Source organism: Mustela erminea, chromosome 1, assembly GCF_009829155.1.
Source record: "Mustela erminea isolate mMusErm1 chromosome 1, mMusErm1.Pri, whole genome shotgun sequence".
NCBI classification, from domain to species: domain Eukaryota; kingdom Metazoa; phylum Chordata; class Mammalia; order Carnivora; family Mustelidae; genus Mustela; species Mustela erminea.
Genome location: NC_045614.1, coordinates 116,884,345 through 116,900,225, shown reverse-complemented (window position 1 = coordinate 116,900,225; position 15,881 = coordinate 116,884,345). Strand labels below are relative to the sequence as shown.

General features: G+C 35.2%; 1 protein-coding gene across 5 annotated transcripts in view; it reads left to right on the top strand.

The window, feature by feature from the left end:
* FXR1 (FMR1 autosomal homolog 1) overlaps positions 1-15,881 on the top strand; it is a 59,346-nt gene that overhangs the window by 21,813 nt on the left and 21,652 nt on the right. For all 5 annotated transcript variants that reach the window (XM_032339896.1, XM_032339914.1, XM_032339906.1 and 2 more), the window contains exons 4-9: positions 9,429-9,500; positions 9,918-10,066; positions 10,282-10,375; positions 10,820-10,936; positions 12,100-12,270; positions 14,066-14,144. In XM_032339896.1, the coding sequence (XP_032195787.1) occupies positions 9,429-9,500; positions 9,918-10,066; positions 10,282-10,375; positions 10,820-10,936; positions 12,100-12,270; positions 14,066-14,144 (682 nt within the window). The remainder of the gene's footprint in view (positions 1-9,428; positions 9,501-9,917; positions 10,067-10,281; positions 10,376-10,819; positions 10,937-12,099; positions 12,271-14,065; positions 14,145-15,881) is intronic.

The following is a 15,881-nucleotide window of genomic DNA, read 5'->3' as shown; positions in this document are numbered from 1 at the left end:
TATTTGTGTCTTTTAGGGAAGTATCATAGATGGTATGGGAAGACACAGGGAAACAAAGTGGTGAAGTGTTTGCAGTAAATTAAGGAGTGTGAAATAGGCTACTGGTGGGTACTGTGAATTGTAGCGGTGATGCTGCTGATTACTACTGTACTTGTTCACTTGGACTTTAGACTCCAGTGAAAATGTTTTTCTCCGCAATGAATCCTTTTCTAATCAACATCTTTTTATAGGGAGGGGTAAAAATTTATATATGTTTCAGAAGTTTTTTCCTCTGGAATTCTTGTGATGAGTCGGGGCAGGCAAGGAATGACTTCGTTTTGGAAATGTTCTGGAATTAGAAATGTGTGGTGGTTAGTTGTGAGACTAGTGCTTTTCATAGTTTTTAAATTTTTCAGATAATGATAGCGTCAAGGCTCAGATTAAAGGAAAAACTTGGTGGTGTGCTTGTGGTGGTGTTATATTGTGCTTTCCCCTGTCTCAGACTAAGTTGTTCCTGGACCATCTTTTTAGCCTGCCTCCCCAGCTGTATACAAAATATTGGTGTAAGAGATGGAGCGATTTGGAAATTGATGATTGCAGAGTGTTTTCTTTCACATTGTCTTTTATGGTTCCATTTTGGTGAAGTTTGCTCCTTAAATTACGAGAATCATTATCTGAAATTAAGATGTCATTTTTTGGGGCGCGTGGGTGGCTCAGTGGGTTAAGCCGCTGCCTTCGGCTCAGGTCATGATCTCAGGGTCCTGGGATCGAGTCCCGCATCGGGCTTTCTGCTCGGCAGGGAGCCTGCTTCATTCTCTCTTTCTCTCTCTCTGCCTGCCTCTCCATCTACTTGTGATTTCTCTGTCAAATAAATAAATAAAATCTTAAAAAAAAAAAAAAAGAGATGTCGTTTTTTTCCACTTTTGAAAAATTTGAAAACTCACATAAAGAATTTTAAAATCAATCTTGCCACCCATAGATTCCGAATTTTTGAAACTACTTACTCTTTTTTAAAGTTTTTAAAAATTGTAATTCTAGTGTAGTTAATATACAGTGTTTGATTAGTTTTAGGTATACAATATAGTGATTGTGTAGGTTTATATGTGTTAACTCAGGGCTTATCAAGGTAAGTGTACTCCAAATCTCCTTCACCTCTTTCACCCATTCCCCTACCCATTTCCCCTCTGGTAACCTTCTGTTCTCTATACTTACAAGTTTGTGCTTTGGTTTGTCTTCTTTTTTTTTCTCCTTTGCTTTATTTCTTAAATTCCACATATGAGTGAACTCATACAGCATTTGCCCTTCTTTAACTTGCTTATTTTGCTGAACATTGTTCTCTCTAGCTCCATCTATGTCGTTGCAATTGGCAACATTTTATTCTTTTTAATGGCTCAGGTAATAATTTTGTTGTGTGTGTATCTTTGTGTGTACACCCCCTCCCCATCTTTGTCCATTCATCAGTTGATCCGCACTAGGGCTGCTTCTATAGTTTGGCTATTGTAAATAATCCTGCAGTAAACATTGAGGTGCATATATCCCTTTGAATTAGTGTTTCTGTATTCTTTGCGTAAATACCCAGTGGTGTGATTACTGAGTATTTAGGGTAGTTCTCTTTTTAATCTCCTCCCCCTTTAAATTGTACTAAAGTTTAATGTAAAAAATGAAATGATACAGTATTATATAAAATAAAAAACAAACTTCCCTCTTAGTGTAGATATGCTTGTCTGTACACTCTCGCTTAAATCTCATTTACGAGAATTGTATTTTTCTTTGCATTTTAAAAGAGTTTAAATTGGGAATATGTTATATATTTGTGATTTCTGTATTCAGTCAGTTGGGATATAATGGACATTTTCATGCTGCACATAACAGATTTACTTGATTCTTTATAACCACCCCATAATATTTTTTAGTACAGACGTATCATAATTAGAAATTAAAATTACTGACAGATTTTTTTGCTGTTGCCAAAAAATAAACCCAGGGTAATGTCCTTAAGTAAACCGCTTTTGTTATTGTATGGAGTCTTAAGTGGTTCACTTGCTAAATTGGAGGCATATATATTTAAAATTTTGATGGTACCAGAACATACAATTTTGTCCTCCAAAAGTGCTGATACATGAAGGTGTTTGTTTCCTCATAGATTGACTGGCTGGGTTATTATTAAGTTGTAAAGTTTTATAAAACTGGTAACAGGAAAGCTGATGTGTTCAGTGTTAATATTTCCTTTATCACTAGTGATATGGAGCATCTTTTAGTTTATTGGCTGTAAGCCCTTTGTTCTATGAATTTTGTGTGTTTTTGTTTATGTGGATTTTGATGTAGGAAATCTTTGTATTTTATGGGTAATTTTTTATCTGTGGTGCTTTCTCCTGGACAGTTAAAAAGTATATTTAATGGCTTTTCCCATGAAGTTTATTTTATTCTAGTCTGCTAAGTTTTTGGTGTGGCATTCAGGATACTTTTTTCAGTATTTCTACAGGTGTGGTCTTTGTTGTTTTAAGGAGTATTTTTTTGTTGTTGTTTTGCTTTTTTAAGCTTTATTTATTTTAGAGATGGTGAGTGGTGTGCATGTTAGGGAGGGGCAGAGGAAGAGTGGGACAGAGAATCCCAAGCCAACTCCCTGCTGAGCATGTGGCCCCATGTATGGGGCTCCATCCCACCACACTGAGATCATGACCTGAGCTGAAATCAAGAACCACTTAACCAACTGAGCCACTCAGGCTCCCCAGGAGTATTTAGGTTTTTAATCTAACTTGATACTTTTCTCTAGATGAATTCATTGCACAGTATGTTTTAGTATATTAACTTAAGTCATCAGCCACTGTTTCTGTCAGTCACATACCATATAGCATTAAGTAACAGTTGATGCTTGTATAGCACTAACATGTATAAGCTATAACTGGCTTTTTAAAATTTTAAGATTTTATTTATTTGAGAGAGAGAGTGGGCACTTACATCTGCAGGAGCCAGAGGTGGGGGTGATGAAGTGGGTTGAGGTGGGTAGAGGCAGAGGGGAAGGGACAGACACCCCCCTCCCCCCAAGCAGGGAGCCCTACCCAGTGCTCAGTCAGAGGACTCCTGGATCATGACCTGAGCTGAAAGCAGATGCTTAACTGAATGAGCCACCTAGCACCCCCAACTGGCTTTTTAAAAAGATTATCTGAGTTTGACATAACAGTTTCTTGAGGGCATCTTCTAAGCTCTATGAATACTTATTAAGCTTTCCAGGGTCACACAGGCTGACGGTTGGGAAACCGAGACCAGTTCCAGTTTTTGACTTGAATGTTATTCTCTGATACATTACACTATATTCATAGAGTGTTGTCAGTTTTGTGCCAGACTCACAACTCTTGTTCTTTTGTACCTCTAAGAACCCTTCTTCTTTTAAGAAGGGAAAGGCGACTTTGATTTGGTCATCACTAATGGATTTAGAACAAAAAAGATACAGGAGGGAGCTTTTTATCGAGTCTCTTCAGTCATTTAAAGTTCAGTATGACAGTTTCTTTCTTGTAAGTCAGGAATGGTTGAATTTTGACAGTTTCATATGGTTTATCCTAAAATTTTACTACTGTAAAAATGTTTGGCTACTTGAGGTTCATCTTTCCAGTCAATATATGAGGCTTACATGGAATTATAGAACATAAATTAGTGTCATGGTCTAATGTCCTTAAGGAAGCACTGTATGATTTATAAGAGAAAGAAGGTTTTGAAACAAAGGTTTAAAATCCAAAGCCTTATTTTTAAACCTCTTAGTGGCTTTTTCTTTGACTTTTTTAAAAAGTGGCATGTGTTTTAAGATCTTTAACATTTGATAGAAGAAAAATTTTTCAGTAAGTGCTTGCTTTGCTGACTTTGCTAACTTAAGATTGCTAAGAAAGGGGTGCCTGAGTGGCTCAGTTGTTAAGTGTCTGCCCTCTGCTTAGGTCATGATCCAGGGATCGAACCCCGCATCAGGCTCTGTGCTCAATGGGAAGCCTGCTTCTCTCTGTCCCACTCCCTCCGCTTGTGATCTCTTTCTCTTTCTCTCTGTGTCAAATAAATAAAATCTTTAAAAAAAAAAGATTGCTAAGAAAATGCTTACCTTATGAAATTGGAAATCATGGGAAAATGATTTCTTTAAATTTTCTTAAGCTGGATATATAATATAGTATTCTGGGATATTGGAAGTGCAATAGAGAATGTTTTTTTCCTGAGTGATTTCACATGTGAATTGTTTTGTTTTTTAATTATAGATACCTGCTTTGTTCAGGAGGTTAGTACATGAGCTCACACAAACACATTCCATAGGAAGGCTGACACTGAAGCCAGTATATAATTCTACAAGGTTTTTCTCTTGGGTTTAACATATTTGATTAAAAAAACTTTTTTTTTTTTTTAATTGTGGTGCTTTCTGGTTGAGATAAGAATTGTCAAGTTTCTGTTCTTGTGGCATAAAGCTTTCTTTTTTTTTTTTTTTTAAATGGTGACTTGTCAGATGTTATGTTCCTATGTCTTTATATTTCAATTATAATGTTGGGATAGATGCCTTGAGAGAAACAAGAGTAATAAGAATAATTTGAGGTAAGAGACTCCCATATCTGAAAATTTAAGAAAAACTTTTTTTTTATTTACTGAGAGAGGGAGGGGCAGGGGTAGGACCTGTAAGCCTATGTGAGATGGGAGAGGGGCATAGGCAGATGGAGAGAGAGATTCTCAGATTCCATGCTGAGGGTCCCAATGGCGGGCTTATTCTCAGGATCTTGAGATCATGACCTGAGCTGAAATCAAGAGTTGGATGTTTAGGGGTGCCTGGGTGGCTCAGTCAGTTAAGCATCTGCCTTCTGTTCAGGTCATGATCCCAAGGTCCTTGGATCAAGCCCCTCATTGGGATCCCTCCTTAGTGGGGAAGCTGTTTCTCCCTCTCCCTGCTGTTTCCCTTGCTTATGCTGGCATGCACACTTGAGCACGCTCTGTCTAATTAAAAAAAAAATCTTAAAAAAAAAAAAGTGTTGGATGCTTAACCAGCTAAACCACCCAGGTGCCCACCCTTACCTTAAAATTTTTAAAATTCAGTATTTTTTTATACAAAAGGTGAAGATACATGTAGTTTCCATTCTGCCTTTGTTCATTATTTTTTAAAAGATTTTATTTATTTGACGGCATAAGAAGGTGGAATGGCAGGGAGAAGGAGAAGCAGGCTCCCCCCCGAGCAGAGAGCACCTATGCGGGTTGGTGATTGATCCCAGGAGTTGGGATCATGACCTGAGCTGAAGGATGCTTAACCTACTGGGCCATCCAGGTGCCCCTCTGTTCTACCTTTAAAAAATGTCTCAATTTGATTCTTGCAACCAGTCTGAAAATTTTATCTATCTGTAATTAGTCTTTCTTATAATGCCAAGTTTACAGTTAGTCTTAGGGCTTGGGAAATTTGCATATGTTTAAAGAAGAGGTAAACATTCTTGATTGATGTTACATGGGAAATGGCTATTTTCCAAGACTTTAAACCCATTTGTTAAAAGTATCAGCGACATAGTTGAATGAGAAAATACTATGTATAGGTAGATAAAACGCCTCAGTGTGTTCTAGGTGTTAAAGTTGCTTTCCTAATGTACACTTTCCATTTCTTTATGATAGGTTATAATTGTAATGAGATGATATAGTGAATATAAAGGAACAATTATAAAACTGGCTGTTAAGATTATTCAGTTTAATGGTTAACATTATTTAGAAATACTCTTTTCAGTTAATTTGGTGAAAACTGGTAAAAAAAACCCTCTATTTTTGGTGTTCATATTTGGTTGTGACTTTGAAAAGCATAGTTAAAAACATTATTAACTTGATTGAAAGGTTAATAACATGACTATAATTCATTTAAGTAACAATACTTTGTGTGTTAGAATTTAGAGGCTGTTTTTAGTAGAGCTTGACTTGGAGTTATTTGGTGGAAAGAACCCAGAAATAGAATTCTGGAATTTGATTTTTAATGTTCCATTATCCACTCCATGAAATTGGAGTTCTTCAGCCTGAGTACTGTTGTGCTTTTAGGTCTCTCACGGGTCCTCTTTGGTCTTTTCTTAAAGCTCTTCCTTGGATTTGTAGAAACTTAGAATGCTAAAACAATGAGGGCTGTTGCTTTAGAGTGTAATTTGCTCCTTGGGAATAGTTTGGAAATTTAAAGTCTGAATAAAGGTAATTTCTTTGAAGTGCTCCTACTCCAGTGATGGAGTCATAAATACAGTGAGCAACATCAGGGACACAGTATACTATGGCACAGTTTTAATGAGTCATTAAAGTGATTTTTTATCGTGTAAGATAAACTGTTCATTTTGGAAAGAATGTGATTTGACCCACTGCACTCAAGTGGAGCCAAATTCATAGTGTTTGATTTAAGCTCATGAACTTGGATTTAGTTGGCTTTATGAGAATGACTTTGTCTTTCAGTGGTAAAGTTTTTAATGAAGCTTACAGAGATAGATGTAAGTATAAAATGAAATCCAGAATTTTAATGTTCAATGAGAGATAAAGCTTCAAGGCAGTCCAGAATGATTTATTCTCTTTATTTGGTGGTAAGCTCACATAGGAAGTCACATTCCTAGAAAATTTTATTTTGGTGAAAGTAGAATTAGAGCAAAGGGATTTAGGTAGTTTAAAGACCCATTCTCCCTCCTCCCCCGAAACTTTTAAGACACCCATTCACTAGGTACCAACAGATATTCCAATCTGTTTAGCTGGACTTGCCTTTCTGAGATAGTACTTGGAATGGGCAATTCCCTCTTTTTCTTAGGGGTTTCTTTTAATCTGAGGCATACTGAGGGAGAAGGTCATCAGCACTTATCATTTGGTCCTGGTGGGCCATTTCTGAAAAAATTTAAGTCTGTTTACAGATAATTTCACTGAAGTTAAGAATAAAAGGATGCTGAAGGTCAACATTAAGTATCTTAATGAGCATTTAAACAGTAAATACGGGGGTGCCACCGGGGGTGCCTCGGTGGCGTAGTCAGTTAAGCATCTGACTCTTGGTTTTTGCTTAGGTTGTGGTCTCACAGTGGTGAGGTAGAGCCCTGTGTTGGGCTCCATGCTCAGAGCAGAGTCTGCTTGAGTATCTCCTTCTTCTAATGCCTCCCCCACCCTGAATAAATCTTAAAAAAAAAAAAAATAGCAAATACAACTTTTTATGCCATATTTTCCTGGTTTTGGTTATATATATATATATATAAATGAGTACAGGTCTCTAAATACTACTTACTGCTCATCAGCTGTCATGCATAAACGCAGATTAAATTCTCACAAATACTGATAATCAAATTTAAAACACATATAGTAATTTCTAGTTTATCATTTCATTCTGGTTCATCTTACACTTGGGTTATCAGAAATGCAGTTCTTTAAGAAAATTTTGGAACTCTTAGTGGCTTCTAATTTTATTGAACAGAGCATAGTTATCTTTGTGCTATGATTTATCATTTTCATACTTAACCAGTTGCACTGACTAACTCATTGCATTTTTTGCATGTCTTGATCATTTGTTTCTTTCTAGTCATCTTTGTATACACAGCTACCTTTGGCATTTGCCCACTTGTGAGCTGTATGGGGGTACATTTTGGTGTACAGTCATAAAAGATGAAAGAATATGATCACATGTCCTTTTAGAAAAACAGAATGGTCCCAAGTCTCGTTGCATGATTTTGTATGATGAAGTCACAGTTTGAATGATTAACTGGGTGAGGATACTAAATTTCCTTTTTCTTCTTAGAAGTATAATGTTTGGGACTATTCATCATCTAAAGGCTTCATGGTGGGAGATTCTGCTTGTAATTTCACATTCATGATTAGAATCTAGAGTGCTGTTGTCTGTCTCTGCTTCAGTCCAGATTCCTCTAATAATTGTGCAAGCCCTTCCTCTGTAAATTTTGTCTTTGCAGTTATGGGTGGAAAATTAAAAATTCTGAATTCTTAACTGTTCAGTGAAAACCAGAAGTAGACTGCAAGAATGGTGTCTCCAGTCTTTTTATACTTTCTTGAAAGACTATGCAGTAAAGAAACAGGATGATGCAGTAGTAACACTATATTTCACTGTTGTGTTCTTCCAGGTGATACCATCATTCTTCTCTCTCTTGTTTTTCTTTTTATAGCCTTTTTTAAAGCACAGTTGGGAATAATTGATGAATGATGAAATAGTGAAGTGTTTCAAGATATAGAAAAAAAAAACTAAGATCATTAGATTTCCCTCTAGATTTATAAGAGGTTCCATGGATATGTAAAATAATTGCAAGATAGAATGAATTTTGTTTTATTCTTAAGAAAAGTAAAATTTATTGTTTTTTGGAGACCAAAAAGATAAAAGTTACAAGATAGATTTGCTCATAAAGAATTGCAAAGCTAAAATTGAGTCCACTGGAGCCTGCTTGGTATGTAGATGTTTTTTTCTGATCATCATGCACAGTGAAGTTGATGTGAGATTTTGGCTTATTCAGTTACATTTCCAGTATTCTCCCACTTCCATGATTACTCTCAGATCACCTCACTGAGTCTTTGGGCTTTCCCTCCAAACTCTTTGCTTATTATCAGGTTGTTTGCATTTAACCCAAAGATAGGTGTTAACATATATTGATAGGTTTCTCTGTACTCTTAATATAATAAAGATTTTAATGTGGTTCTTCTTGGTTGTCTCTTCCAACACCCCTTCCCCCCAGTTTTCCACATACTGAAGATATATCAAGATGCTGTACCATTAGAAATATCTCTAATCCCTAAGGGAAACTTCTCTAATGTGTTATGTTACAAAATACCTGGTAATGACAAATACAGAGGATATAAGATAATTTTTTTTTTTTTTTACAGAAGAGGTTTGTAAGATTCTTATGAACCGTGCTACACGTACTAAATGTGTATAATTTAAATTTTTATTGGTCAGCTGAACAATTTTAGTGCATTTGATTTAGGCTCTTCAGGAAGGAATCTGAATTCTAAATATCATATCCTTGAAGGTTTTAAAATGGGTTTCTTTAAGAAAACCGTTGATTTCAGCATCTTAGAAATACTGTTGTGAGATTTAAAATGTCTTTTTAGTAATTTCTAGCTTATCCTTGTGTCTTATACTCGAATCATCAGAGTGCAGTGCTTAAGAGTGAACAGGATTGACATAAACTGTGAAAGAACTCTGTTTTACACTATGTTAAACTGCCTTGTGAAGAGCATTCTTTAAAATAATATTTATGTTTGGAAAATCTCCTGAATTTGGAATTAGATTTCCAAAGGGCCAAATTGCCTCAAAAGGGTTCAGTTTGTTTTTCAGTAGTAAAGTTTAAACAGACATAACTCTTTTATTAAGTTATGGTTAACAAATTTTAGTGCAGTGACATTTTTGATTCTAGAATTTGATGGGATTTGGCATTTATCGTAAGTCATTGTGATGTTGAAATCTTCCAGGATGAATGGATAAGGGCCTTTTTTTTTCCTCTCCTCAGGTATATTCAAGAGCAAATGACCAAGAACCCTGTGGATGGTGGTTGGCTAAAGTTCGAATGATGAAAGGAGAAGTAAGTGATGTTTACACTTGCTTTGTGACTAGTTTCCAAAGAAATACCTCAACTCCTGGTTTCTGTAAATGTTACTTAAGTTCTTAGTTTTGTTTCTGAACTCCTAATTTGGAAATAGTTGATTATAAATTTTAAAAATTCATTAGACCGTTTATTTTTATTTGTTTTCTGAGTTTGCAAACCTCAAAGCTTCTCTTCAGGGATACACTTCAGGCATGTGAGGACCACCCAGGTTCATGCTTGTAAGAGCCTATAATCTAGTTTAGGCAAATCAGATTGATGTAACTAAACTGTGCTTAGTATTTGTGCCACAAGGGGGAGGGTGTGCTGGTAAGCTGAGCAAGGCAATTAGAACTTCATTTAAAGCTCATTATTTTTGTTCAGATGGGATTTTTAAAGTATTTTGATGTCTTTTAGTTTTATGTCATTGAATATGCTGCTTGTGATGCCACTTACAATGAAATAGTCACATTTGAACGACTTCGGCCTGTCAATCAAAATAAAACTGTCAAAAAAAACACCTTCTTTAAATGCACAGTGGATGTTCCTGAGGATTTGAGAGAGGCGTGAGTAATTTTGTTTACTGTTGAATTGCTTTGTGAATTAAGAAGAGTGCTACAAAAATCTTTTTCCCAAACACCCAAAAACTTCTGATAGAAAATCTTTTTAGTAAACAAAGTTTTAATGGGTAGTGTCAAAATAAAATACTTAGTTTGCATTATAATTGCCTTCTGGTTTAATCTGTTATTTAGGTCTTAAATATGAATCAATTTCTCCCTAGGTGTGCTAATGAAAATGCGCATAAAGATTTTAAGAAAGCAGTAGGAGCATGCAGAATTTTTTACCATCCAGAAACCACACAGCTAATGATATTGGTAAGATAACTACATGTTTTAAGGTAGCCAGTGGATGTTGCACAGGTTTTATAATTAAATATTTGAAAAGATAAAATGAACTTGGTGTGCAGTAAGTTTGTTAATACATACGGAAGAAAATTTTTTCACAGCTATAAAATGTTAATTTCTATCTTTTGTGGAAGAAAAAAATCTTAATAAGGCATTCTGAACAACATGATATTATGAATGTGTGGGATCCTGGATCCTTCCCTGCCCTCCTAACCCCAATCATAATTTGAATAACAGAACTAAATAATGGAATTCAGAAAGGGGATTGGGGAATAGGATTACCTTTGGGAGGGGGAAATGGTGGGGAGAGAAGTATAGTAGATGAGGATCAAGGAAGGTTTTATGTGGAAGGTTCTTGTTTGTATTGTCTTGAAAAATAAGATTATTTTGAATGATTAACTTGTTTGTTTATAGTCTGCCAGCGAAGCAACTGTGAAGAGAGTAAATATTTTAAGTGACATGCATTTGCGAAGTATTCGTACGAAGTTGATGCTTATGTCCAGAAATGAAGAGGCCACTAAGCATTTAGAAGTAAGTGGGTTTATCAGAGTTTTTTTGTGTGTGCCATTTAGTTTCACAAGTATATTAATCAAGTTCCTTGGCTTAAACTACTTGACTGTTAAAAGGTACCTTGGGACCTGTTTTGTGGCTGATTCCAGGCATCATTGTGCCCTTAGAGCAATTATTTTTTTCTGTTACTTTCCCCAGATAGCTTTTGTTTGCTAAATACCTATTGAGTTTTTTGTTAGGCCATAGATAACAGGTGCCAAAGAACTTAGAAACTCATTAGGGATATCCAGTAGAACTATATTACTAGTTTTTCTTTACTCTGTCCTTAACTTTTTTTTTACTACCCTGTCAGCTGTTGTTCATAACACACTTCCTTTAGTTAACTAGTGCACTATAATAACTGTTAGATAAGAGGAGAGGAGGACACATAGCATGTAGGTTTTAAAAAAGAGCCTGTTACTGCTTTTCTATCCCATCCTATTTTTCTCCTGTTTTCTCCTATTCTTCATTGCCACACTATTGGAGAACTTCTTATATCAGTAATTCCAGAAAATTGTTTTAGAATTAACTATTTTCTGTAATCATGATTAAACAGACTTACCGAACTATTTTTTCCCCTTCTATTATATGATCCCAAAGGAGTATTCTTTAATTTTTTCTTAGTTCTTTTTGTTTTTTTAAACATTATGGTAAATTACAACATAAGATTTACCACCTAACCATTTTAAAGTGTAGAGTTCAGTTGTGTTAGGTCTGTTCATGTTGTTAATTAACCAGTTTCCAGAACTTTTCATTTTGTAAAACTGAAACTAAATCCACTAGACAGCAACTTCCCATATCCACTCCCCACCCCCTCAGGCAGCCACCATTCTACTTTTTGTTTCTATAAATTTGACTACTTTAGAAATGTCATGTAGGTGGAATCGTAAGAGTATTCATTTTTTTTTGTTACCAGCTTACTTCACTAAGTACAGTGTCCTCAGTCCACATTGTAGCATGTGTCAAAATTTCCTTTTGAAGGCTAAATAATTTTGTATGCATGTATCTCATTTTGTTTATCTGTTTAGTGCACATTTGGTTTGCTTCTGCTTCTTGATGATTATGACTACTACAAACGTGGGTATATGAAAAACCATTTGTTTTTGAACTTTTGTAATATAAATTTTAATATACCTCTTTTATAGTGCACAAAACAACTTGCAGCAGCTTTTCATGAGGAATTTGTTGTGAGAGAAGATTTGATGGGCCTGGCAATAGGAACACATGGTAGTAACATACAGCAAGCTAGGAAGGTTCCTGGAGTTACAGCTATTGAGCTAGATGAAGATACTGGAACATTTAGAATCTATGGAGAGGTAAGCTAATGTCTGTCCCCCATCTCAGTAACTTTATTTAAAGAATTTTTTTGTTAGTAACTTTATTATAACTTGCTTGATTATATATTATTTGGAATTTCAGTTTCCCAGTGAAATAGTTTTAAAAATCAGTCAGCCCCAGTAACCATTACGTGTGTGCAGGTAGATTGAAGAACTGTTGTATTATATGGGTAAATAAAAGATTTATAGAGTATTTAATACATACTGTTCTCGGAAGTTTAAGCAATTGCTTCTGATTTTAACTCAGTTTTATGTGCATTACAAATAATTTGCCTTTTTTGAGTGCTTACTGTGCCAGACACTGGCAGCTGTGAATAGCATATAATAGAGGAGCTTTTGAAGAACTTGAGTTTGGATAATATTTTTTGTCTCTGGTTAATTATGACATTTGTGTGAATTGGAAAATAACAAACCTGAGAAATAATTCAGACTTTCCTTAAGACCATGCCTCACATTAGAAAAAGTGGATGAGGTTTTTAGGGTGATGATTTCAAGGCTTAACTTTTTTTTTTTTTTTTTTTTAAGATATTTATTAGAGGGGTGCTTGGGTGGCTCAGTTGTTGGGCATTTGCCTTTGGCTCGGGTCATGGTCTCAGGGTCCTGGGATCAAGGCCTAGGTTGGGCTCTCTGCTCCGTGGTGAGTCTTCTACCTCACTTTCCCCTCTGTCTCCCCCTATCTCTATTAAATAAATTTTTAAAAATCTTAAAAAAAAAAAAAAAAAGGTATTTATGAGAGTGTGTGCATCTGAGTTAAAGAGCACAAGTGAAGGGGGAGGCGCGGACAGAGACCAGCCAACTCCTTACTGAGCAGAGAGCCCAGTCCATCCTAGCAGCTTGGGTTCATGACCTGAGCCTAAGGTAGACACTTAACCAGTTGAGTCTCTGAGACGTCCCTCACATCTTGACTTTTCATGCATAGTTCTTCTCATGAAAAGTTGGGTCATAAAGTGAATTAGTAGAGGCCTGATTTTTAAATTTTATTTCTGAAACCTTTGGAGCCACACTAACTACCTGATTGGAATTGTCTCTACCAAGTGAGTGAACTTGGAGAAAGTTACTTAACTTCTCTGCATAATTTTCCTAATTTTAAAATGAAAATAGTTGTGCTTACATTGCAGCTTGTCAGGATTAAAAATGCTTTAAAATTTTTGTGTGTTACATGATGGGTGCATGATATACTTCATCTATGGGCTATTAAAGAACACAGTAAAAGTGGAAGGTAACTTCCCGAGAACTATAGATTGTAGAGAGGGTCCCTTCTCCAGTCTTCCAGTCTTTTAAAATTATACCAGTTAGAAGTAAGGAATTTTAATCTTATTTGTAGGTACTTTTTAAAAAGTATCTCCACAAAAATAGCTTTTAAAATAATTTATGTTGAGAATGAAAAAAAAAGTGTGACTGTGTAGACAATACAATTTGTATTTAACATTCACCTAGAGAAACTTAACATGGGACTATGGACCTAATATATTTAGGATTGGGTTAAAATTTGGCTAACACAAGTAAGGTAAATTCTGTTTTCTCAACTTAGGGTTTTTTCCCTCTTCCCTTAAAGATATTCTAATAGTATACTTTTTTTCCTAGCCTCTTAATATTTTTTTTTTCTTTTTAAAGTACTTCATGAGTTATTTGAGCTGAAATGTCACTTTAGTGGGCTGAACAGAATCTTGTATTAGAACATAGTAATTCACAATTTCTCATTTCGTGTGTGTGTGTGTGTGTTTGGATTGGGGTTTTCTTCAGGGTTATATTTTATGTTTATTTTCTCCTGCAGAGTGCTGATGCTGTAAAAAAGGCTAGAGGTTTCTTGGAATTTGTTGAGGATTTTATTCAGGTTCCTAGGAATCTTGTTGGTAGGTATTTCTACTTAATGTTAAATAAGTTAAATGTTATTACTAATATAGCAATTTAATCTTGTCTGATACTGTATTTTATTTATAGTTACATGGAGCATTTGATAGCCTTACTTGTTTTCTATTTTTAGTAAAGTAGTATGTGACTTGTATTTCATTATTATCATATGATAAAGTAAAGATACTTCTTTCTGTACAGGGTGACTCGCTAATAAGACCCATGATTTTTGTAACAGTTCATCATTATGTTTTTTAAAAGCCATTTCACCCCTTGGGCTTGCTCTTCTTATTCACTTAATGTGTTTTTATCACTCATATGTCCATCAGAATTGTCATAGTATTTTTTGAGAAGGTGTTTGTGATATTTTTTTTCTTTTGTTTAGTGCAGAAGAAAAAGTAAGAGTGGAGTAACAATAGGGTAATAAACTTCTACACAGTAGGCCCTGAATAAATAATAATTGGTTGTTGCAAAGGCATAGAATAAGGTAAGAAGTCATGGGTAGGAGAGAAGAATGGTGATGATGATAGGAGGGGAGGTTTCACTTTTAAGTTTCTGACACCATTAATGGATATTATTTACCCATGGGCTATAAGTTAAATGACAGTATTTTGAGTGTGAAGCTGTAGTTAAAGGAGCGTTACCGCTTGGGATGAGTTGTTTAATTGCTTTGTTATTAATATTCTCTACATCGGTGTTATCTGTCCTTTTAAATGCTGTTTGAGACAAATGGAAAAATTTTGGTCATATATTAAGTAAATACTCAGTGATTATCCTAAACCTTTAATAAAAAAGTAAGCATTAACATAAAGCAGAGACATTTACTAGGACGGGCTTGAGTTTTTGCCCACTGCTGTGTCTCATGAGTTTCTTGACCTCAGTGAAACAGGGCCTTTTGGACTCCATTTATATATAATTTGGCCTGTTTTGCCTTTTGGAAATGATTTTTTGCTATATGTGTTCTATTGGTCTAAGCCTATTTTAAAAAAAAATTACAGAATACCCCCCCAGAACTTGCACTTTAAAAAGATGTTTGTTTTGCCCAGTTAACAACTTAGTATACTCTGGGACAATAATACTATGGGGACAAGAATTTGGACAGTTTCTTGGTATTCAGCTGTGCACCTCTTACTTTTCCCAAGCATTTGTATAGGTGTGACATACTGTCAGATAAGTAAGCTCCATATTATTGGTTCTTGTTCACTTCAATCTTGTAGATTGAACTGCTGGGGAGATGAGATGTTAAAATTGAGTGTAAGCTTGAAGTATTTCTGTATAATTCCAACAAATGATTATAGATACAGAATATTATCAAATGTTTATCATTGTCAAATGAAATCACTTTTGACAAGCTGCTTTTGAAAACGAGTCCCCTATTTTCTTTAAGTCACAATTATTGACACCTGTTGGTACTAACATTGTGGTTTCTGCTTTACAGAGCATAATTTAACTTAGGTTTTTTCGCCTGTAAAACTGTTTTGGCGATGAGGGTGTGAAAGGAAATCCGGGTTCTTTCCAGTGCAGCAGTTCTATAGAAGATAGCCTTGGTCTTAAAAGAGTTTTTGGTAGTGCTAATTTTGAGTAAAAATTCCTGATATTTCAGATATAAGGAAATTGGTTATTTTTGTAGTTCTCTGGTTTTTCTCTTTATTCATTTATCTGTGCAATGATGTGAGTACTTGTCATATCTCTTTTTTTCCTTACTCTGTCTTGGTTTGCTTTGGTGAGTTGGGTTGTTT